Below are 27,013 nucleotides of genomic sequence, written 5' to 3'. Positions count from 1 at the left end.
AATGGGACTAATATTCACATACCACCTGATACCTGATAACGTTTCTGGGGGACTTATGATTCTATTGGTGATGGAATGATGTCAAAAGATGATATCCCACGCTGATGTTATTTCAGCGGAAGATTACGTTCAATTACCACTAGAGATACTAGTCCCGCACAAATGTTAACGTTTATCATATGGAACGTGAACAGGTATCACGTGGTATGTGAATTAGTCTCATTGTCACTGACACTAGCAAAGGGAAGTAACTCTAAACCAAAACTGCTCCAGATGTACGATATGAAGTCAAATTCATGGTCTGAATCAAGTAGAATTCAGAATGCAATACTACTGCAATAGCAGTCTGCATTAGTTAAACTATCCCAATTAGTGTCTCCCAGAAATAGAAAAAAGTATTGCATTAGTAAATTCTACCATTGAATGCCAGTCAGGATTACCAGAAACAGACTTAACTGGACTAAAATGAAGTACTCGAAGAAGTTTGATACGAAAACAAACTATCAATTAAAAGTCACTTTTTCCCCCATGCTATTCATTCAAAAACAAACACCGACATTGTTCTTTATTGCAATTGTCAGTGTGTTTGATGATGAATTGTCACTGACACAGCTAAGGGAAGTAACTCTAAATGAACATTGCACCAGATGTACGACATGACGTCCAATTCATAGACTGAAATTTAGTAGAAGTCAGAATGCAATACCATTACAATACTATTGCTATTGTAATGTAGTCTGCATGAAATACTTGCAGAGGTTTGATACGGTAACAGACTAACAGTTGTTATCAAAAGTCACTTTTCCCCCATGCTATTCAATCAAAAACAAACACTGACATTGTTCTCAATGTCAGTTTGTTTTATCATGAATGGGACTAATATTCACATACCACCTGATACCTGATAACGTTTGTGGGGGACTTATGTTTCAATTGGTGATGGAATGACGTCAAAAGATGATATCCCACGCTGACGTTATTTCAGCGGAAGATTACGTTCAATTACCACTAGAGATACTAGTCCCGCACAAATGTTAACGTTTATCATATGGAACGTGAACAGGTATCACGTGGTATGTGAATTATAGTCTCATTGTCACTGACACTAGCAAAGGGAAGTAACTCTAAACCAAAACTGCTCCAGATGTACTATATGAAGTCAAATTCATAGTCTGAATCAAGTAGAATTCAGGATGCAATACTACTGCAATAGCAGTCTGCATTAGTTAAACTATCCCAATTAGTGTCTCCCAGAAATAGAAAAAAGAATTGCATTAGTAAATTCTACCATTGAATGCCAGTCAGGATTACCAGAAACAGACTTAACTGGACTAAAATGAAGTACTCGAAGAAGTTTGATACGAAAACAAACTATCAATTAAAAGTCACTCCCCCCCCATGCTATTCATTCAAAAACAAACACCGACATTGTTCTTTATTGCAATTGTCAGTGTGTTTGATGATGAATTGTCACTGACACAGCTAAGGGAAGTAACTCTAAATGAACATTGCACCAGATGTACGACATGACGTCCAATTCATAGACTGAAATTTAGTAGAATTCAGAATGCAATATCATTACAATACTATTGCAATTGTAGTCTGCATGAAATACTTGCAGAGGTTTGATACGGTAACAGACTAACAGTTGTTATCAAAAGTCACTTTCCCCCCATGCTATTCAATCAAAAACAAACACTGACATTGTTCTCAATGTCAGTTTGTTTTATCATGAATGGGACTAATATTCACATACCACCTGATACCTGATAACGTTTGTGGGGGACTTATGTTTCAATTGGTGATGGAATGACGTCAAAAGATGATATCCCACGCTGACGTTATTTCAGCGGAAGATTACGTTCAATTACCACTAGAGATACTAGTCCCGCACAAATGTTAACGTTTATCATATGGAACGTGAACAGGTATCACGTGGTATGTGAATTATAGTCTCATTGTCACTGACACTAGCAAAGGGAAGTAACTCTAAACCAAAACTGCTCCAGATGTACGATATGAAGTCCAATTCATAGTCTGAATCAAGTAGAATTCAGAATGCAATACTACTGCAATAGCAGTCTGCATTAGTTAAACTATCCCAATTAGTGTCTCCCAGAAATAGAAAAAAGTATTGCATTAGTAAATTCTACCATTGAATGCCAGTCAGGATTACCAGAAACAGACTTAACTGGACTAAAATGAAGTACTCGAAGAAGTTTGATACGAAAACAAACTATCAATTAAAAGTCACTTTTTCCCCCATGCTATATTCATTCAAAAACAAACACCGACATTGTTCTTTATTGCAATTGTCAGTGTGTTTGATGATGAATTGTCACTGACACAGCTAAGGGAAGTAACTCTAAATGAACATTGCACCAGATGTACGACATGACGTCCAATTCATAGACTGAAATTTAGTAGAATTCAGAATGCAATACCATTACAATACTATTGCTATTGTAGTCTGCATGAAATACTTGCAGAGGTTTGATACGGCAACAGACTAACAGTTGTTATCAAAAGTCACTTCCCCATGCTATTCAATCAAAAACAAACACTGACATTGTTCTCAATGTCAGTTTGTTTTATCATGAATGGGACTAATATTCACATACCACCTGATACCTGATAACGTTTGTGGGGGACTTATGTTTCAATTGGTGATGGAATGACGTCAAAAGATGATATCCCACGCTGACGTTATTTCAGCGGAAGATTACGTTCAATTACCACTAGAGATACTAGTCCCGCACAAATGTTAACGTTTATCATATGGAACGTGAACAGGTATCACGTGGTATGTGAATTAGTCTCATTGTCACTGACACTAGCAAGGGAAGTAACTCTAAACCAAAACTGCTCCAGATGTACGATATGAAGTCCAATTCATAGTCTGAATCAAGTAGAATTCAGAATGCAATACTACTGCAATAGCAGTCTGCATTAGTTAAACTATCCCAATTAGTGTCTCCCAGAAATAGAAAAAAGTATTGCATTAGTAAATTCTACCATTGAATGCCAGTCAGGATTACCAGAAACAGACTTAACTGGACTAAAATGAAGTACTCGAAGAAGTTTGATACGAAAACAAACTATCAATTAAAAGTCACTTTCCCCCCATGCTATTCATTCAAAAACAAACACCGATATTGTTCTTTATTGCAATTGTCAGTGTGTTTGATGATGAATTGTCACTGACACAGCTAAGGGAAGTAACTCTAAATGAACATTGCACCAGATGTACGACATGACGTCCAATTCATAGACTGGAATTTAGTAGAATTCAGAATGCAATACCATTACAATACTATTGCAATTGTAGTCTGCATGAAATAACTGCAGAGGTTTGATGAGGTAACAGACTAACAGTTGTTATCAAAAGTCACTTTCCCCCCATGCTATTCAATCAAAAACAAACACTGACATTGTTCTCAATGTCAGTTTGTTTTTTCATGAATGGGACTAATATTCACATACCACCTGATACCTGATAACATTTGTGGGGGACTTATGTTTCTATTGGTGATGGAATGACGTCAAAAGATGATATCCCACGCTGACGTTATTTCAGCGGAAGATTACGTTCAATTACCACTAGAGATACTAGTCCCGCACAAATGTTAACGTTTATCATATGGAACGTGAACAGGTATCACGTGGTATGTGAATTAGTCTCATTGTCACTGACACTAGCAAGGGAAGTAACTCTAAACCAAAACTGCTCCAGATGTACGATATGAAGTCCAATTCATAGTCTGAATCAAGTAGAATTCAGAATGCAATACTACTGCAATAGCAGTCTGCATTAGTTAAACTATCCCAATTAGTGTCTCCCAGAAATAGAAAAAAAGTATTGCATTAGTAAATTCTACCATTGAATGCCAGTCAGGATTACCAGAAACAGACTTAACTGGACTAAAATGAAGTACTCGAAGAAGTTTGATACGAAAACAAACTATCAATTAAAAGTCACTTTTTCCCCCATGCTATTCATTCAAAAACAAACACCGACATTGTTCTTTATTGCAATTGTCAGTGTGTTTGATGATGAATTGTCACTGACACAGCTAAGGGAAGTAACTCTAAATGAACATTGCACCAGATGTACAACATGACATCCAATTCATAGACTGGAATTTAGTAGAATTCTGAATGCTCTACTATTGCAATTGTAGTCTGTATTAGCTATAGCTAGCCAATTTGGATTATGTAGCCATGAATAAAGTTTAATACCCCTTTGATGGCCAATCAGGATTTTATGACCAATAAGAATAGCAATTTTAGTATTGCAATAGCTAAATTTGCCTATTAACTCAATCAATCGATAATGATTATATCCTCCCCACCCCTTCTTACTCCCAGTAAAAAAAAGCTTCATTAATTAATGTTAATTTGGTAAAAACATAATATGACAGATGAAAAGCAACTTAAAAGTATTGTAAGGAAATGTTTTAATATTTCAGGAATATATCAGCAAATGACAATTGGAAATTGATGAAGTTTTTTAGACTGTCAACATAAATTGTAACAAAACCCCATGTCACCGCCTCTACCCTACCCCATTACGACCAGGAAGTTGTATGGAGTATAATACTTATAGCTATAGAATGACAGTGGGGGATGTTGATGCAGGAGAGTTGGTATGCCGGAGATGGTGGGTGAAGTTTTATAGACTGAAGGGGGTAGGATGGAGACAATGAGGGTTGGGTGGTGGTAATTAAGTTTCTGACAATTTTTTGCATATTTGCTTACCCCCGGGTCCTTTAACACTTCCAATCGTTGAACAGAGCTTCATAATGAATCCATTGGGTCATACAGTCATATTATCTTTTCCCATAACAAAAATCCTTGTGCTTCTTACGATGGGTAATGGCAGACTAACACAGAAAAGTACTCACAAGTATATATAGAGCTATTGGTAAGTCCAAGTGGGCCTAGAACCAAGGTACTGAAAAGTACTCACAGACAATAGGTAGAGGGAGAGCAATGGGGAGTGGGTTGTATAGGGAATCATTTTCTCATGTCCAGGATTTCTAATGGAGGCATGACAATTTTGTCTTTAAGAAATATAGATGCTTTATATCTATGATGTTGATAATGGTAGTGTCTTCAAGGCTCTTTTCAAATATTAAATTATAAAAAAAATAAAAGAAAAAAAAAACAAGTAACTAAAAAGAAGAAAAAATGATCACCAATAAACTCCCCAAGTGTATTGTTAATGATTTGAGTAATCTGGAGAGAAAAAAACCTTAGGATCACTAAACAGACTGGTATTTATAGATTTACAGGTGTTAATATCTTATGGATCTGTTAATGATGTTTATGATTTGAATAATCTGGAGAGAAAAAACCTTAGGATGACTGAAACAGCCTGTCAGATATAGATTTACAGGTGTTTATATCTTATGGATCTGTTAATGATCACCAAATCCACATGGCCATCTGAATGTTAATTCATGATTGGGTTACTGATGTAGTTACTGTGTGGTCAATGTGTCAGAAAGTGAGGGAATATTCATTAAAATGAGAAAAATTTACCATTTTATTAAGCATTGATGTCACTATTTTTCAATTTTATCGGGGTAAGAAAAAAAATTTGTTTGCAAACTGTGTGAATGCGCTTAGCGGATTCTCACAAAAGTTTGCAAACAATTTTTTTTTCATAACCCGATAAAAAAATAGTGACATCAATACATTGTACTTATAATTAATTTTATACTCTATTTGATAAAATGAAGTATGTTTAAATGTAACATTATAGTGGTTTTTCAAGGGATTCTTTTTTCCGAATCAATACGCAACATCAATGTCTCTATTGTGACGTCACGATAACGTCGGGGTTTCGGGCCATTCTCGATTTTTTTTCATAGTGGTATGCAAAAAAAATATTGGCCAATCAGAAAGCCAGATTTGGTATGAAAACAAAGAAAAATTAAATATTAAGCATAATTACCCCATTTCTGATCTTTTCATGGATTAATTCTTATGACAATGTCAGTGTTGTGAGAAATATAGCAAATAATATGTTCTCTGAAAACATAAGTCTATATAGCATCCATTGATTCTCTGTTTGGACACGTTCCTTGTTTTGTGGTTTCTATTAACCACCAAATTATGTAAAAAACAGTGAATTTTGGTTTTATTAGCTTATCTGGTCCAAAGGACCATGCAAGGTAAGCTAATGCGACAACGCGGCGTCTGTCATCCTTCCATCTGTCAACAATCGACTTCTTATTCATAACCACTGGTGAGAATTAAACGAAAAAACATTCCTATGGGGCACTAACTGAAAATTGTACAAAATATTGGACTGAACCACCCTGGGGCCTGAGGGGCAGGGTCAAAAGGGGAGGGGGGATTCAAAATTGTACAAATTGTAGGAAATGGTGGGGCTGACCCCCCTGGGAGGCTTCACAGAAGAGCGGGGTCAAAAGGGTCAATTTGGCTATTTCCATATAAATGACTTCTTCTCTGAATTTAAATATTGGATAGCATTAATATTACATGGTAACATCCTTATGGGTGGGGATTCAAAATTGTACAAATGGTGGGGCTGACCCCCAGGGGGTCTGAGGGGCAGGGCCAAAAGGGTCAATTTGGATATTTCCATATAAATTACTTCTTCTCTGAATCTATGCATTGGATAACATACATATTGCAATGGTAGCATCCTTATGGAGTGGGAATTCGAAATTGTGTAGCGAGAATGGATTTTAGCCCACCATCAACAGATGGTAGGCTATTCAAATCGCTTTTTGTCCATGGTCCGTCCATCCGTCCGTCCGTCCGTCCGTCCTTCCGTCCGTCCTTCCGTCCTTCCGTCCGTCCTTCCGTCTGTTAACAATTCTTGTTACCACTATTTTTCAGAAAGTACTGAAGGGATGTTTCTCAAATTTCATACATAGGTTCCCCTATGGCCCAAGTTGTGCATATTGCATTTTGGGACCAATCGGTCAACAAAATGGCCGCCTGGCAGCCATCTTGAATTTTGATAGTTAAAGTTTGTTACCACTATTTCTCAGAAAGTACAGAAGGGATCTCTCTCAAATTTCACATGTAGGTTCCCCTAGGGGTCTAGTTGTGCATATATTGCATTTTGGGACCAAATCAGTCAACAAGATGGCCGACAGGCAGCCATCTGGGATTTTGATAGTCAAAGTTTGTTACCGCTATCTCTCAGAAAGTATTTAATGGATTCTTCTCAAATTTCACATGTAGGTTTCCCTAGGGCCCTAGTTATACATATTGCATTTTTGGACTGATCAATCCACAAGATGGCCAACAGGCCGCCATCTTGGATTTTGATAATTGAAGTTTGTTACCACTATTTCTCAGAAAGTACTGAAGGGAGCTGTCTCAAATTTGATGTGCATGGTCCCACTAGGGGTCTTGTTGTGCTTATCGCATTTTGGGACCGATCAGTGAACAAGATGGCTGACAAGCCGCCATCTTGGATTTTGATAGTTGAAGCTTGTTACCACTATTTCTCAGAAAGTACTGAAGGGATCTGTCTCAAATTACATATACAGGTTACCTTATGTCCCTGGTTAAGCATATTGCATTTTGGTACTGATCAGTGAACAAGATGGTTGACAGGCCACCATCTTGGAATTCGATAATTAATATTGGTTACCATTATTTCTCAGAAAGCACTGAAGTGATCTGTCTCAAATTTTCTATGTAAGAAAAAGTGGCCGACAGGTAGCCATCACGGAATTTTATCATTGAAGTTTGTTACTGTTATATATCTCAGAAAGTACTCAAAGGATCTTTCTCAAATTTCATATGTAGTAATATGTAGTAAAAGTTTGAAAAGCAGAGAAAAGATCCCTCTTTCGTTTGTCAGACATTGATTATTCTTTGGTGGGCGCCTGGATCCCTCTGGGATCTCTTGTAATAGTTTAATGTCCTATTAACAGTCAGGGTCATTTATGGACATGCCACAGGTTTGTTGGTGGAGCAAAGCCGGAGTACCTGGAGAAAAATCATCAATCAGTGGTCAGTCCCTGACAACTACTCCACATGGGATTCAAACTTGTGTCCCACAGGGGGAGGGCTTTTGGTACATAACCACTTGGCCATCACAGCCCCCAACTGTACTAATTAGTATAATACTAATTACTCGTTTTTTAAAGTGCTATTTTCATCACTTAAAAATGACTTTTAAGGCTGTGTTGTCTGGTACAAAAGGGGGATTTTTTATCAGTTTACATTTATATTACATGAGTGAGATCAATTGGCTTATAGTTAGTGTATATAGAATGTAGTCAATATTTATGTAACCAATACCTCCATGGATTCATATCGATGTGACTTTTTAAACTTAAAGTTATATGTGCCGTATTTTTCATACTCACGAATCAAGATGAGCTTTTAATATTTTATTCATCACCAAAAATTACCAACTTTTTGAAAATTACAGTGCTTTCAAAGCATAGGTTTTAATTTTACATGTACAAATAAGAGCTGAAAATGAATTTTTGGCAGTACTGCCAAAAATCATTTATGTACATCAATAGTGAAGTGAAATGAGTACATACGGTGAGACCATGAAGCCAAATTGTGGTCTACAATTTCATTACACATTTTCACAATGTTTTTAGTAATTGTAAAGTGACTTCTGCAAGTATGTTTTCATTTAAACATATTCAATGCATAAAAACAACAAATTTTTTCAGTACAAAATTTCTGTGTTGTAACTAACGCTTATAAGTCATCTGAAGCCATTTGAATGGTTTTTACAGCTTTATTCATCAAACCTTATGGTTTTTAATTAATTTATGATGAAAAAATAGCATGTCAAAATTATCGCCCAGTTACGGCACATATAACTTTAAAAAAAAAAAATTCTGTGAATAATTGCTTCATACTGCACATTTACAGAATGCCATGATAAAATTAGTGTCAATACCTTATTGAAATTGTTCCATTGTTTTTGATGTTGTTGATGTTGACAATGTGAAAGCAAAATTAAGGTAGCAAGATTTATTTTTTCATAAATTAAATATTAGAGTGCCAAATATGAGGCATAATCACAGATAACTTGCTCAGGTATCTGTTTAACGAGGTTGCATGACTTTTACAGTTTACAGGTAATAGCTGATAACTTGGTGGTATCCGTTAACGAGGATTACCTTGAGGCTGGACAGGAAGTACACTTGAATACAGGAGATGAGATCGCTGTAATTCCACCAATTAGCGGAGGGTAGACGGTTGAGAACAGGTGCAAAAAATCCAGGTAAGTGTGTAATCGCAATGAAAATGTGGAAATGGTTCAATGAGATAATCACCAGGTATACTAATAAATGACTTGGATTAAGGAATTTCGTCTTCGTTGGAAACTTAAAGAAATCAAAATACATCATTTGTCCCAAGCTCCGTAATTATCCCCCATCCCTACTATAACTCCATCCCCCATTTTGAGTACTCAAGAGCATTACATTAATTCAAATCCTTATCAAATGTTGAATAAAAATAGAAATACTGTATTCGTAAACATACTTTTTTTTGGACAGTCAAACTTTTGCGCAAATATGAAAAATTGTAAATTATGACTAACCAGGTACTAACACACTGAGATATATATATATTTATCGAAATTCGGTGGTTCAAAACCAGAATTTTTTTTTTACAAAGTTACAGGGCTGTAAATGAATTAGCACTTCAAAGACACCACATTTATACATTTCTAAATCAATGTTTGTCTTTTTACAAAGTTACCGGGCTGTAAATGAATTAGCACTTCAAAGACACCACATATATACATTTCTAAATCAATGTTTGTCTTTTATAACTTATAAAGTGAATGCAAAAAAAAAAAAAAAAAATGTATCTTTTGTATTAATATAATGTTATTACCTTGTAGAGGATGGACTATGTAGAGGTAACAGAGGACCAGATCAGTACTGACCAGACAACCAAACTCGTCTCCTCACCGTCATGTGGCGCCATCTCTGTCTTCATTGGTACGTCATGTTCTACAGTTACAATTTGCCATTTAATACTTTATTAAAAGATGAGAAATGAACTGGTCTGTGCTGTGTGTGTGTTTGAATCCATGAAAAATCACGGCTTCGTGTCATTTAATAAGATACTGGTAGCCACTATATATCTTCAAAAAATAAAAAAGGAAACGAGAGAAAAAAAAGAAAAAATCATAGAGTAACGAGCCAAGACTGTGAACCAGGTGAGACAGATATTTGGTTATCACGTATACACGTTGTGTAATTCCTCACAATACAGGTGTTCATGTTAGCCTAATCTCTTGTTTATGCTATACCTATAATGAATGAATAATTTGATAAGTGCATAATGTTATGGATGTGTGATAGATATTGGAGATGGTCTGTACTTTCAATGTTATTTAGAGGATAATCTTGTTTGCATTAGAATATCTTTACATTTTCACTGCAGTCCCACTTTGTAACCTTGCTAGTGCAGTCGGCAGTCGTATAGGCTATTAACATCAATGGCTTATCACGACGTAATTATCATTGTGACGTCACAATTGTCGTGCCAGCGATCACGGAAAATGGCTGTTCAAATGGCTGTTCCATGCTTAGCAATAGTGAATGATTAATTCATTATAGATGCAAAATCCTTTGGTATTTCAACATAAAATTGTAACCAAATGTATATATAGGCATTGAACGTCTTTCAGTTGGCATTCACGGCCAATATGAATGCCAACTGGACCAACATGAAGCGCTAGGGGGCTTCATGGAATTTGCCCCTGTCCAGTACTAGTTGCCATTCATATTGGCTATATATGAATGCCAACTAAAAGACGTTCCATTCTTAAATATCCCTGGTGAGGATATTAAGCCATTCAGCACATGCACAACTGAATCGGATGCAGTAGATATATATTACCATTCAGCACCATATTGTCTTCTATATTTTGATGAAACTTAATGAAACTTTTTTTCCATTGTGTCATCGTAACAGCAATATCCTAATACATCTGAAGATATTATTGAGAATTGGTGCCACAATTGCACCATATTGGTTGATCCTGATGATGTCATGTACGACATGATTGTCTAGCATTCATGAGATTGACATAATGATAATAGGATATTTTCCTACCATGAGATTAGAACAGAGAAACCTTTACCAGCGGAGGAGGATCACAACTGTCTAAGGCTTAACTTCTCTAATTGGATTCTGCAGGTTAATGTTTATATGCCTACATTTTACAACTTCCGGGATGTTGTGTTATACGCATGCAGGCTGTTTTGCCATGGGTAAGACTGAGAAATCTTACTTACATGAAAGTGCAGATATCTCTGTCTGATGGGTTTGAATTATAGAATCTTACATGGGTCTGTCAAGTGGACAGGGATTATCTCAACCCGAATGAAAGATTTTGGCATGTCAACCCCTGGCTTGCCAAGGGTTTTCAACCAAAATCAATCATGAGGGTTAAGATATCCCTGTCCACTTGACAGACCCATGTTTGATTCTTTTTCCCCAATACTAATTTGAGAAAATATGAAATTTCTGCTTTTTCCTCGCATCATGATCACAGGAACGTTGTTAGAGTTATCTTTTCCCTAGCAACCATGAGATTTCCCTGTGAAGTATGGGAGAAAATCTTATGAAGCATAAAGAAAAGAGTTATCTTTTCCCTAGCAACCATGAGATATCCCTGTGAAGTATGGGAGAAAATCTTATGACGCATAAAGGAAAGATATGTTGTACAAATGAAGAGAGGTTGAACTGATTCTGTTTACTGTTAGCTCAATTTGTTGAGCATTCAACTACAGCTTGGAGGTTCCAGTTTTAAACCTTGCTCTTTCCACTACGTTGTCTCCTCTCTTATCATAGAATTGCTACCATTTTAAAAAAAAAAACCATAATATGATAGTGATATAGGGTCTACTGTCCCTTTGAAGGGTAGACTTTGAGAAAAGAGAGAGGAGTGTAGCAGAAATGACTGGGTCGATCATCATTGACCCTGCAGGTAGTTCACTTGTACTGCATCCAAGTGGCAACTATTTTTGGCATTCTCTCCTCTCCAGTTACAACATGAGTATACAATGTATATTAATAATTAATTTTTGCAGAATGGTTGAGGATAAGAGTTTAGTGAACATAAGGGTGCCTTATACCTTACTTTATAATCCTGGTTTTTATGGGACAGGGTAGCTATTTGTTGAGCGACTATTCTGGACTAGTTCCAGCTATATGCCTATATATATATATAAACATGTAATTATGTATACTCCTATATTGTTAATTATTTGCCTTTGTTGTATGTTTCATGTACATTGCCTCTGTTTTAGGACATTGTACTTTCTGGACTGATTATTAGCCATAAAGTTCGGTAATGAATAACATATTTCTGAGGCGGGCCAGGGTGGCCCAATGGTTAAAGTGTCCCGACATATTACCACAAGCCCTTCACCTGTGGCTCGCGATTTTGAATCCCATGCGGGGCAGTTGCCAGGTACTGGACACTAGTCGATAGTTTTTAGGTCACCTGAGACGAAGTCTCAAGTGACCTATTCTAATCGCCTTTTGTCCGTCGTTGTCCGTCGTCCGTTGTGCGTCGTATGTCCGTAAACAATTTACATTTTCGACTTCTTCTCCAAAACTGCTGAAGCAATTTCAATGAAATTTTGCACAAACCTTCTAAGGCATAAGGCCAATCAAAATTGTGAATTATATGGTCCCCACCCCCCAGGGAGCTATGGGAGGGGCCAAAAGGGGTAAAATTGACTAAAATTTCAAAAATCTTCTTCTCCACTCACAGATGTGATGGAATTAAATACTCTTCATAGATAGAGAGGTCATAAGGTCCTTTACAAAAATTGTGAATTATATGACCCTGGGGTCTCAGGTTTCCCCCTGGGGAGGAGGTTAAGTTTACTATAGTTTATATAGGGAAAACGCATTTTTGAGTATTATTTGATCATTTGTAATAGGAAATGAGTCAAATATTGTCAGAATTATCAGTATGAGATTGCCATTGAATCCTATTAACCAATTTTCCATGACTGACCCCCAGGGGCCTTAGGGGCGGGGTCAAAAGGGGTCAAATAGGCTATATCTTCAAAAATCTTCTTCTGAAATTCTGGAAATGGTAGAATCACATACTCTTCATAGATGGAAAGGTCTTGAGGTCCTTTACCAAAATTGTGAATTATATGACCCTGGGGTCTCACGTTTCCCCCTGGGGAGGGGGTCAAGTTTACTATAGTTTATATAGTGAAAACACATTTATGAGCATTTTTTGCTAAATTTTAATACGAAATGAGTCAAACTTGTTTAGAATTATAAGCATGAGATAACATTTTAATATCATATCTATATTGGTCCTGGTCAACCCCCTCGGGGCAGAGGGGCGGGGCCAAAAGGGGCAAATAGGCTAAAACTTTTTAAAAATCTTCTTCTTAAATACTGGAAATGGTATAGAATCAAATACTCTTCATAGATGGACAGGTCTTAAGGTGTTTTATGAAAATTGTGAATTATATGACCCTTGGGTCTCAGGATTCCCCCTAGGGAGGGGGTTAAGTTTACTATATATAAGTTTATATATGGAAAACACATTTTTGAGCATTATTTAGTCATTATAATAGGAAATTAGTCAATTGTAGTCAGAATTATCCCTATGCGATGGCCATTGAATCTTATTACCAAATTTTCCATGACTGATCCCCAGGGGCCTTAGGGGCGGTCCCAAAACCGGTCAAATAGGCTAAAACTTCAAAAATCTGAAATTCTGGAACTGGTAGAATCAAATACTCTGCATAGATGGAAAGGTCTTAAAGTCCTTTACAAAAATTGTGAATAATATGACCCTGGGGTCTCATGTTTCCCTCTGGGGAGGGGGTCAAGTTTACTTTAGTTTATAAAGGAAAAACACATTTATGAACATTATTTGCCTATTTTTCATAGGAAATTAGTCAAACTGGGTTAGAATTATTAGCCTGAAATAGAATTTTAAGATCATATCCATACTGGTCATGGCTGACCCCCAGGGGCCAGAGTGGCAGAGCCAAAAGGGTCAAAATGGTAATTTCAAAAATCTTCTTTTTGAATTCACAGATTTGATGGAACCAGATACTCTTGATAGATTGGAAGGTCTTAAGGCCCTTTACAAAAATTTGTGAATTTCATGGCCCTGGGATCTCAGATTTTCCCCTAGGGAGGGGGTCAAATTTACTATAGTTTATATAGGAAAACACATTTAGGAACATTATATATGTTTAGTTTTCATAGGAAATTAGTTAATCTGGGTTAGAATTATTAGCCTGAGATAGCATTTAACATCATATCCATATTGGTCCTGGCCGACCCCCAGGGGCGAGAGGGGTGGAGCCAAAAAATGGTCAAAATGGATAACATTTCAAAAATCTTTCTCCTGAATTCACAGATTTGATGGAACCAAATAATCTTCATAGATTTAAAATTTATAAAATCACTGACTGACTTCAAGGGCCTGATGGGCCAATATATATTTATAGTGTTTATATGCATGTCTTTGTTTCATTCTGTGTCTGAACTCAGGTGACCGCTAAGGCCCATGGGCCTCTTGTTCTCTAATTATGATTGTCCTCCACAATTAAACCTGGCACATCCTTGCATGATCCTGGCTGTTAATAGGACATATAAACAAACCAAACCAGATGTATATCTGAAAAGTTACAATAAACGGCTGTCGCGTGGCCAAACTTGGTGGCAGAACAAATTACAACGACAGTATAACTTTCACCTAATGGTAGTGAGTATGAAACACATAGGTCAGTGTTTTTTCTCTGAGTATTCCAGCTTTCCTAATTCACTTCCTAATTAGCTATGTAACACATCACAATGATAAGTGGCCATGACTGTTATTAAAACTATCTATTAACCCGTCCATGTTTGAAATCGCAAGATTTTGTTTCTATTTCAATTAACCCGTCCATTTTTTTTTTTTTAATTACAAGATTTTGTTTGTGTTGATAGTTCATTGATCACGGAACTTTTTATCAAGTAAGAGATCCACGTTTTTGTTGATGAACTTTTCACACCTGTTTTACCCTAGATCATGGTAATTGCATCCATTGTGCGTGCTGATCCAGAATCTTTATTACTTTGCATGTTTGTCATGCTCAATAAAAACACCTCTGAAGCATTCATGGTTCGGGTGAATTGTTTGGGGAATTCAATCTTTCTTGTATCTAATTAATAGAACCGATAGTTGCAGATTTGTATCTGTACTAGAATCAGAGTTAAAGTTGCCACAGTATGACCTTGATCTCTACAAATTTTTTTTTGAAACAGAAATTGCACAATTTAGTAGCTGTGAAGAAAAGAAGTTAGTTTAATTCATTAATCAGTGACAAGCTTTACTAAGAGAAGCTGTAACCTTTCTGGCTTCTAACCTTAAAAATCAGCTCACTTCCAAACAATTAGGTAATTCCCTTCCTGACTCATCAGTATATTTATGGGGGCCCTTACTGACTAAGCTGTATAGTGGGATCCTTCCTGACTTGTCAGTATAGCGGGGCCCTTCCTGACTGGAGAGTATAGCGGGGCCCTTCTTGACTGGTCAGTATAGTGGGGCCCTTCCTGAATTGTCAGTATAGGGGGACCCTTCCTGACTTGTCAGTATAGTGGGGCCCTTCCTGACTTGTCAGTATAGTGGGACCCTTCCTGACTTGTCAGTATAGTGGGGCCCTTCCTGACTTGTCAGTATAGTGGGGCCCTTCCTGACTTGTCAGTATAGTGGGGCCCTTCCTGACTTGTCAGTATAGTGGGGCCCTTCCTGACTTGTCAGTATAGTGGGGCCCTTCCTGACTTGTCAGTATAGTGGGGCCCTTCCTGACTTGTCAGTATAGTGGGGCCCTTCTTGACTTGTCAGTATAGTGGGACCCTTCCTGACTTGTCAGTATAGTGGGGCCCTTCCTGACTTGTCAGTATAGTGGGGCCCTTCTTGACTTGTCAGTATAGTGGGACCCTTCCTTACTTGTTAGTATAGTGGGACCCTTCCTGACTTGTCAGTATAGTGGGGCCCTTCCTGACTTGTCAGTATAGTGTAGCCCTTCCTGACTTGTCAGTATAATGGGGCCCTTCCTGACTTGTCAGTATAGTGGGGCCCTTCCTTACTTGTCAGTATAGTGGGGCCCTTCCTGACTTGTCAGTATAGTGTAGCCCATCCTGACTTGTCAGTATAGTGGGGCCCTCCTGACTTGTCAGTATAGTGGGGCCCTTCCTGACTTGTCAGTATAGTGGGGCCCTTCCTGACTTGTCAGTATAGTGGGGCCCTTCCTGACTTGTCAGTATAGTAGGGCCCTTACTGACTTGTCAGTATAGCGGGGCCCTTCCTGACTTGTCAGTATAGTGTTGCCCTTCCTGACTTGTCAGTATAGTGTTGCCCTTCCTGACTTGTCAGTATAGTAGGGCCCTTACTGACTTGTCAGCATAGCGGGGTCCTTCCAGACTGGTCAGAATAGCGGGGCCCTTCCTGACTTGTCAGTATTCTGGTTGTCCTACATCCACAGATATAGCTGTATCCTGATGAGGCTCTCTAATGTTGTACAAGTTTCGGTACCAATCATCCATTGTTTTTACAGCATGCCGAGATCACTAGGAGATAAACACACCTACCTAGAGATAAGTCTGAGTTATATATAGAGTAGGAAGAAAAATCTATAGACCATTCCGGAGATAAAGTCAATTTAGATTAGCTTACACCCATTATCAAAGAGAATTATTAAATTCAAATAACGTTTGCATATCCCAGCATATTACTCGTGAATAAGATACCAATATTTTATGTGGTTTTCTGTGAGCTAGTTACTATTTTAATGCATGGCTATGTTATTTTTGTGCATTATGAATTTTGTAAAAACTGCAAACTATACTTGAAAGTGTTCATTAGACCCTGTATAAGTATATTTTTATGTTGTTTGTAGAATTTGTTTGAAATGAACTGCAAAGAAAAAGTCAATGTTACAGTTATAGGTTAATATTAAGGTCAAGGTTACCACAAGGATAATAAACATGAATATCAACATTATTATCAGGTTCATATCACATGGTTTCAGATATTAGTAAGGTCAAAGTTAACTTCAGGCTGACAGAGGTCAAGGTGATTAGCTAAGGTTAAAGATGCTCCGCTGCTGACTAATGGTATTTTTTCACTATCAAAAACAGGAGCAGATGATTCAGTATTTTTCTTCAGTTACACAAGTTACTTACTTTACACCATTACCACCATTGAAAAGTTTTAGCTTTTAATTTAACTTTGTAGTTAAAAATAATTAATTGCATTCCGAAAAAAAATCATTGGCACAATATCCTATATGGAATGTAGTACTGATTATGCATGCACCAAAGGCAAAATAAATTATTTTATGATATTTTTTGTGTTAGTTAGACATATATATACACGATTACAACGATTATTGTTCAAATAATTAATATTATGTATGCTCTGTCGGCGGTGGAGCATCTTTAATATCTAGATCAAGATAATTACCCAGCTAAAGTTTGGCATTAAACAGTCTGGGGTTTTATGGTAAACCATACCCTTTTAAAGTCATGGCTGACCATAACTTTCTTCTTTTAGCAAATTTCGGTACTTGTCATTCTTTCTTGGCCTTCTGAGTCAAATAATGACACCTCCCTTACAAAAAAATGCAAATACAGACCCCTCCCCAGAATCTAAGCATCCTTGTGACCATGATAGTTACTCTGTCTCTGAGAAAATGGCTGCAAAAGGTGGAAAAGTTACTGTTCCAGAGGTTAATTTTGAGGCTCTTTATCATAAATGTGGGTCTTGCCTACTATCTGTAATTGGTATCAGTTGATAAAGTGAGATTTTATGTATCCAAACATGTCCTTGGTGTTATGATTACGTTTTTATAAAGAGATATTACGAATTAAGAAATCCACTAATATGACTACTTTTTATAAAAAAGTTATGATTTACCATAACTTTTGGATTAGAAAAGTTATGGTTTTACATAACTTTTGTAAGTTGTGAATTTCCATAACTTTTGCTATCAGGGAGCATTAATTGTAAGGTTCTTGTTACACAGAGAAATGTTTATTTTAAACCACTACTTGCTGACCATGGATCACTTGTATAGCTGTAAGGGGTGTAAGCCATTGCATGAATGAAGCATAGTTAGCTTGCACAAAGATAATATGACGTACATCATTGCATCATTCTGACTTTGTTAATATCATAACATATTTTTTTCAAAGCAAGTAAGCTTTATTTATTTAGATTTTTTTTAAAAGGAGCAAGACTTTGGTGATAATACCGTATTTAATTTTCTATTCTGATTTAATTATATACATTGGAAGCATATGTAGGAAAATTGTTTTTCACTTTTATCAAACTCATGTAGTCAATACATATAGTAAGGTTATGATCAAAATTAGAATTGAAATGATTTATCAACAAGAGATCCCAGATGGATCTTGGCGCCCACCAAAGAATTATCTATGTCTGACAATGGAAAGAGAATCTTCTCTCTACTTTTCAAACTTTTACTACACATAACTACATACGAAATTTGAGAAAGATCGTTTGAGATATTTCACAATAACAATGAAAATTATCAAAATCCAAGAAGGCCATCTTGGTTGACCGATCGGTCCCAAAATGCAATATGCACAATCAGGGCTCTAGGGGAAACTACAGATAAAATTTGAGAAGTATCCCTTCCGCCCGTTCTGAAAAATAGCGGTAACAAGGATGAAAAGCGATTTAAATAGCCCATCTGATGATGGTGGGCTAAAAAAGGAAATTATTTTACAAACACTCTCAAAATGTATTCAGATTTAATGCATCTCTTTTGTACATATACAATGTACCTTGCATCAACAGGCTGGAATGAATCCTTTTCAACGTCAATGGAAATTACAGAATTTATGCCACATAAGCAAAATGACTGTTCATATTGTCAACCTGATACCGAAAATTAACATGGCAAACATTCAAAAGGTTTACTTAACCAACACCAGTTTGTGAACATATACAAAGAAAAAGTTATTTGGATTCATTGATGGAAATATCTGAAAACTTGTCACAAAACAAAAGAAGATCCATATCACGGAAACAAAAACAAAAACGAACTTACGATATATACTAACATTCATAAAGACAATTAAAGGAATCAAAAGCAATTTTCAAACATTTTAGAACTTACACACTGTGATATTTCGAAGTACTTGCATGAACAAAATGAGCCACTTGTTACTTTAATTCATTCGCAAAATCTACAAATTATTGACATTTTAGAGTGATATAACATTTCGACAAGCGATACTACTGGAAAGTTTGTACCGACTGCGGAATTCTCATTTTGTAGGACTTTTAAGTTTACTCATGAATCTGACAATTTTTTCTTTGACAAACGGTAAGAATACTTTAGACATAATTGGAAGTTCAGATAAAAATCCTTCATCATCAGAAATGCCAATCCCCATTACCACCATCAGGGGATGTATTGTTTGAATGTATTGTAATGCAAAAATGATCGGCAAAATCTGGAGTATCAAACCACTAGACAAAATCAAATCATATGTGATCACTGCTGTTGCAGCAATGGAGTTGGATGCAGAGATGAAGTTTGAATGTAAAATTTATCATCCAGCAGAATGGTTCACAACAGCAAAAGGTTCACAAACTGGTGGTGGGTTTGATTGAAGGTGAAGGAAGTATGAATGATGACTTAAAGGCAATCCAATAGACCATATATGGTATATGTGACGGCAATCTTCGAACAGCTAACAGAGGAAAAAGATGGTACAATCAGATACAATTGACAAATTACTTGCCACAATTCAACAATCCAGAGATTTTAAGATCTGCTTGGACTGCAGTATTCTCCTTCCAAAATTTACTGTATTCACTGTAATTAGTGCCCAGGGCGCTTAAAAATTGTAACAAAGGGAGTGATTATTAGTAAACCAAAATGTAAGTTGTGGACGAAAAATGTCAGCCATAAATTAACTCTCTCTGTATTAATGACTCATTATCTGTTACCGTTAATATACATATGCCTTTTTACCTTTGAGTTGCATTATTATGTCATTATTTACATGTAAACCGCTCGCAAGTTCCTGTGATATGGGATATAATTCTGATGTCAGAGGAATCACATGGTGTAAAACATAATTAAATCCATGGGATGGGGACGTTTATACAACTTCAACTCCTTCTCCAGAAAAGGGATGGACGCTTATAGGGGAGGGGCGCTAACTACGATGAATTCAGTAACTAAGACTAACATTGAAGATGGAAACAACGAGACCGTGGACAATAAATCTATTTCCTCATTCACACAAAAGAGACGGTCAACTTGGCTACTTTATCTACTAGATATGACCATGTGACAAACAATCATGAGGTGCAAGATATATGCATATGAAAATAATTTATGCTGTGCAGAGAACACTGATCCCAGATGACCTGAAAAGTTCATAAAAAGTCATGAATCAATGAAGATAACAGACTAGAAAGGATAAGGCTTTGAGTTGATTTTGAAGAAGTCAACAAGACATCAAGTCTTGACTCTATTGTAGACCATTAGGATGTGGTGGGCACCAAGATCCCTCTGGAATCTCTTGTGATAATTGAAAAGTACTGAAAGGATCTTTCTCAAATTTCATATGTAGTAATATGTAGTAAAAGTTTGAAAAGAAGAGAAAAGATCTCTCTTTCCAATGTCAGACGTAGATCATTCTTTGGTGGGCGCCAAGATCCCTCTTGGATCTCTTGTTGAGAAATGATGGAGCCCATGATTTGTTTGTTTGATTATCTTAACGTCCTATTAACATCAAGGGTCATGTAAGGACGGCCTCCCATGTATGCAGTGTGTAGCTTGTGTGAAGTGCGTGTTTTGGGAGACTGCGGTATGTTTGTGTTGTGTCTTCTTGTATAGTGGAACTGTTGCCCTTTTTATAGTGCTACATCACTGAAGCATGCCGCCGAAGACACCAAGCAACACACCCCACCCGGTCACATTATACTGACAACGGGCGAACCATTCGTCCCACTCCCTGTATGCTGAGCGCTAAGCAGGAACAGAAACTACCACTTTTATAGACCTCCATGAAGTTGATTCCTAGTTTTCATCTTCACGGAGGTCTTTTATAGACTTTGGTGTGTCTCGGCCAGGGGACAGAACCCAAAGCCTTCCTCACAGGGGCGAACACTCATCTCAAGGCCAAAAGTGAGGCGGTGCCAAGGGAGGCATTAGGAAAGATAAAGTCAGTTAGGAAGAAGAGAAAAGATAATATCCTAAATCTAGTCGCCTTTTACGATCATGCAATAGGGGCAGCAGGTACAATTATAACGCCCTACCTGCATGCAGGGCCATGGTCAGTCCATGAATGAAATATGTGATACATTTTGATAGTGCATTCAAATCAGATTTAAGAAACGATTCCAAATCATATATATAACCCAAACCACATTTTTAGCTCACCTGGTCCGAAGGACCAAGGTGAGCTTATGCCATACCGTGGCGTCCGGCGTCCGTCGTCCGTCGTCCGTCGTCCGTCGTCCGTCGTCCGTCCGTCCGTCCGTCCGTCAACAATCGACTTCTTCTCCATAACCGCTGGTCGGATTTCAACAAAATTTGACTGGTAGCATCCTTATGGGCTACTAACTGAAAATTGTACAAATGATGGGGCTGACCCCCCAGGGGCCTGAGGGGCGGGGCCAAAAGGGGTCAATTTGGCTATTTCCATATAAACGACTTCTTCTCTAAACCAAGCATGGGATAGCACCCATAGTGCAATGGTAGCATCCTTATAGGGTGGGGATTCAAAATTGTACAAATGATGGGGCTGACCCCCCGGGGGCCTGAGGGGCGGGGTCAAATGGGGTCAATTTGGCTATTTCCATATAAACGACTTCTTCTCTGAAACTAAGCATGAGATAGCACTCATAATGCAATGGTAGTATCTTTATAGGGTGGGGATTCAAAATTGTACAAATGATGTGGCTGACCCCCCGGGGGCCTGAGGGGCGGGGTCAAAAGGGGCCAATTTGGCTATTTTCATATAAACGACTTCTTCTCTGAAACTAAGCATGGTATAGCACCCATAATGCAATGGTAGCATCTTTATAGGGTGGGGATTCAAAATTGTACAAATGATGGGGCTGACCCCCCGGGGGCCTGAGGGGCGGGGTCAAATGGGGTCAATTTGGCTATTTACATATAAACGACTTCTTCTCTGAAACTAAGCATGAGATAGCACTCATAATGCAATGGTAGTATCTTTATAGGTTGGGGATTCAAAATTGTACAAATGATGTGGCTGACCCCCGGGGGGCCTGAGGGGCGGGGTCAAAAGGGGTCAATTTGGCTATTTCCATATAAACGACTTCTTCTCTGAAACCAAGCATGGGATAGCACCCATAATGCAATGGTAGCATCCTTATAGGGTGGGGATTCAAAATTGTACAAATGATGGGGCTGACCCCCCGGGGGCCTGAGGGGCGGGGTCAAAAGGGGCCAATTTGGCTATTTTCATATAAACGACTTCTTCTCTGAAACTAAGCATGGTATAGCACCCATAATGCAATGGTAGCATCTTTATAGGGTGGGGATTCAAAATTGTGCAAATGATGGGGCTGACCCCCAGGGGGCCTGAGGGGCGGGGTCGAAAGTGGCCAATTTGGCTATTTCCATATAAACGACTTTTTCTCTGAAACTAAGCACGGTATAGCACCCATAATACAATGGTAGTATCCTTATAGTGTGGGGATTCAAAATTGTGCAAATGATGGGGCTGACCCCCCGGGGGCCTGAATGGTGGGGTCAAAAGGGGTCAATTTAGCTATTTCCATATAAACAACTTCTTCTCTGCAACTAAGAATGGAAGAGCACTCATAATGCAATGGTAGCATCCTTATAGGGTTGGGATTTGAAATTGTACAAATGATAGGGCTGACCCCCGGGGCCTGAGACGGCAATAGATGCGAGGTCAAAAGGTCAATTAGGCTACTATTTTCATATAAATTACTTTGTCTCTGAACCTATGTATTGGATAGCATATTTGTATGGTATCAATAGCATCATTGTATGGTTGATTGGTTGTGATTCAAAATTAAACTTTGGGAGTCAATTTTGCTAATTTTTCTAATTGTCGGAATCTTGTGATAATTACTAACAAAAAACCAGGTGAGCGATACAGGCCCTCTGGGCCTCTTGTTATAGAGTCCAATCTCAACTGTAAAATCCAGCTATGATTATTTTCTTCCGTTTCTAATTTTCCTGATAATAGATCAAGTTAGAAGAAAAACACTACTAATGCTATGGTATATATTGAAGAAACTCTTCCAAATTAAATATATACCATAGCATTAGTAGTGTTTTCTCCACACCAAGTACTCTAAGTCTTTTTGTGAAGCTGATGTGTACCTTTTCAATTTCAGGAGCTTTATGAAATCCCTATATTTCACATCTATAACTCAAAACACTAATAACCTAAGAACATACTATTTCGATTAATTAATCATAACAACACTTAAATGTATCTCATATTAGGAAAACATGCACCATTATTGGGCAAACCGCCTAATTTCCCATGATAAAATAACATTGACAGTAATTAATGCAAACAACATCTAATTATTTTTATACGTACCAGTTCTATAGACGGGCTATCAAGCAATATCATAATCAACAGAAGACACCAAATCAAAATTGGAAATCATTAATTCTATTTGTTTTCTTTTCTAAATTGATCATTTTGTAAAAAAGTAGAGATTTACCATCTTGAAATGAAGGTTCCGTTATTGATAATATAAAAAAAGTTTTAATGGAATTATTATATATATTCTATATTTTTACCTGAAAATGTAAGTTTTAAAACTAAAACTTTCCTACACAAATCCATTTTAATCTTCAACTTATCTTTTTCATTAATATTTCCTATCATAGAAAGTAAGAACAGACTATAACTCACTCAGGTGTAAAACTTGACATGTTGGCCAGGTAATACAGGTAAATTTCAGAATGTTGGCTAAGTGAGAATGAATCTTATAGTGTACCTATAAAGTGGTCGTATCTGATAATCAATGATAACCGCACCATTGAACAAGGGTCAAGAGTTTCATTTTATATTGATTTTTATAACATATACAGTACAGAGAATGATTGCATGTACATCACTCTTAACTATATTGATAATCAAGATGACTGGCTCAACTACCACAAATGTATAATGAATTCAACATATATGTATAGCAATATACATGCAACATGTGCAACACAAGACCAATATCCATCTAGGTTATAATATGCGTATCACAAATGATTTGAGAATTTTATCCTAAAAGTTTTTAAAAACCACAATTTGTATGAAGGAATGAATAAGCATAACTTTCTAAAATAAAAGTTATGTAAAACCATAACTTCTGTATGAAGGTATGGAAAATCATAACTTTTTCTATAAAAAAAAGTTATGAAAAACCATAACTTAGTTGAAAGAATATAAATAATGACTGCTCCCCGATAGTGTGTATGTTAAAAGATATGGATAATCATTACTTTTGTCAAAGCGACGATAAACCATAACTTTACCTATATGATAAAAGTTATTGTTAGCCGTATCTTTTATAAAGGTATGGTTTACCATAAAACCCCAGACTGTTAAAGATGCTCCACCTCCAACAGAGCATAAATGATATTCATCATTTGAACAGTAATTGGTGTTTAATCGTGTATATATATGTCTTATTAGCACAAAAAATGTAATAAAATAATTCATTTTGCCATGCGCAATCAGTATTTCATTCATATAGGATATAGCAACATGGATTTTTTTCGGGATACAATTTATTATTTTTCATATTTTTTGACCTAAAGTAAAATAAGAAGCTCAAACTTTTCAATGTAGTAATGGTGTAAAGTAAGTAACTTTTTTAACTGAACAAAAATACTAAATTGTCTGCTCATGATTTTGATGGTGAAAAATACTGTATGTCAGTGGTGGAGCATCTTCAGGTCAAAGTTGACAATTTTTAACCCTTATCATTAAATATTGGAGACATACTGTATTGTACTTAAATTTTGTATGTGGTTTATTTTTTGCTATATTTGTTTTTCATTTCCATGTTGTGACATGTTGTGGAACATCTTGATTCAATGTGAAGATGGTGGCATTTATGTCTTAGACAGTTCCATTTAAAATATTCTTTCGTTTGTGACAGGTACAACAAGAGATAACTTTGATGGGAAGAAAGTCTTACGGCTTGAGTATGAAGCGTATATCCCAATGGCCAAGAAAAAAATGATGGAAATTTGTCAGCAGATTCATGACAAATGGACTGTACACAAAGTAGCCATGATACATCGGATTGGGTGAGTGCTATGGTTTAAGAGTGATTCTTGATATCTTACTGAAGACTGCTTCATTTGGGAAAAAAAATGATGTAAAAGCAGATCATTGCACTCTGTACTTAGTCATATTAGTGTTAAAAGTTAGAAAATAGTCTGTCTCTCAACTGATAGAGCATGCTTCATTAATATGCTCAATTGATTGAGATTCATTAGTGATAGGCATTGTTTTTTTAAAAATTCTTGTTGCCATGGTTTTTGATCATGGTTACCAAGGAATCAAAATGGAGGCTTCTGATTGTTTGAAATTTAGATATTGTCAAATTAAACTGAAAATTGCAATAAAGTGGTTTTAATGGATGACAAAAACAATGGTTATAATTTTCAAGACAGCAGATCTCATTTGGTTACTATGGTTACCAAATGAAAGGATGTCAAAATGAATATGATGATGATAAATGAAATTTGTGTATGGATCATTGATGAATATATAGAGGTTACACAACAGCGTGATGGGGTTTTAGGGGTAGCCCAGGCGCGCGGGGGGGGACGGCCCTTACATTCTTAGGATTTGATCCAGGCCTTGTTTTAGTTTGCCGTTCGCGAAATTCAATGTACTCATTATTCTCTGAATCTTTACATAGCTTAACATCCCCCCCAACACATATCCCTGTGTTCAGTAACACCTCGCATGCCAAAATGCACAGTATTTAGAAACCAAACTGTTCTTAACAAACTGTCAGGGTTGTGTGAACCAAGTTGACCTACGTCATACAATTTATCTATGTCTTTGTCTGAAACAGCATCAGCCCTCTTTTCTAAATTTCCCTTTCCCTCTCGTTTTAGCTTTTTTTGCTTAGATTTGATAACCTCCATTACCTTAGAAAACTCTACACTTGTTGTTAGTTGTTTGCCGTAATCTTTTGATTTCAAATACCGATCAATGCTACATTGCCATGTTTCTAATGGTAGCAGGTTCATATTCCTTTCCATGATTGTTTCTTGTAACTTGTTCAGCTGAACTGGCGGAATCGATTCTAATGGCCTGTTTTCCTTGAGAACACTCTGAAAAAAATCTCGTACTTTTTTCATATCTAAATCAGTTTTTTTCTTAGTGTTTTTGTTGACCTCTGAAGCAATGAATCTGTCAACATCAAAATCTTCTAATGAATCTTTGTCTGACAAATATGGATCATGGGGCTTATCAACTGGGGGTGTTAATGTACTCTGAATGGTTTCCGATATCGTGACAGATCTAACGTTAGTTTGTGATATTGTAACGTCGTGACCCGGGCATGACGGTATGACGTCGAACCGATACCGGGCTTCAGTTGCTATTTTGCCTGAATCAAACTGAATTTCAAATCGGTCGAAACCATAATTAGTGTCTGCTTTTGAAATGGACTTGATTACTCCCCTTTCCCCGTCACATAGCTTCACTCGTCGCCAATATTGACCAAATCTTCGTCCATCACAGCCATGATGTTGACGTTGAAAGCAGACGACGTAAACATTGATCACGTGGGGTAGAAAAAGTAGTACCAGTCAAAGGTCAATTTCTCCAACAATCAAAACGCTGGAAGGTTATATTCCACTAGTGGAATATCAATATATATAATCAACGGTATGTACATATAACCAATGGCCTGAGAGTTGAATAAATCGAGACATTGTGGTAGAAACTATTTTATCCTATTTTCAAAAAT

At 36.9% G+C, this 27,013-nt stretch overlaps 1 protein-coding gene across 2 annotated transcripts in view; it reads left to right on the top strand.

The window, feature by feature from the left end:
• Positions 1-27,013, top strand: part of LOC138333757 (molybdopterin synthase catalytic subunit-like) — a 92,832-nt gene that overhangs the window by 53,300 nt on the left and 12,519 nt on the right. For both annotated transcript variants that reach the window (XM_069282332.1, XM_069282331.1), the window contains exons 3-5: positions 9,092-9,244; positions 9,872-9,971; positions 25,181-25,331. In XM_069282332.1, the coding sequence (XP_069138433.1) occupies positions 9,875-9,971; positions 25,181-25,331 (248 nt within the window). In that variant the 5' untranslated portion in view covers positions 9,092-9,244; positions 9,872-9,874. The remainder of the gene's footprint in view (positions 1-9,091; positions 9,245-9,871; positions 9,972-25,180; positions 25,332-27,013) is intronic.

Source organism: Argopecten irradians, chromosome 10 (genome assembly GCF_041381155.1).
Source record: "Argopecten irradians isolate NY chromosome 10, Ai_NY, whole genome shotgun sequence".
Taxonomy (NCBI): Eukaryota; Metazoa; Mollusca; class Bivalvia; order Pectinida; family Pectinidae; genus Argopecten; species Argopecten irradians.
This window is presented reverse-complemented; position numbering and strand designations above follow the sequence as displayed.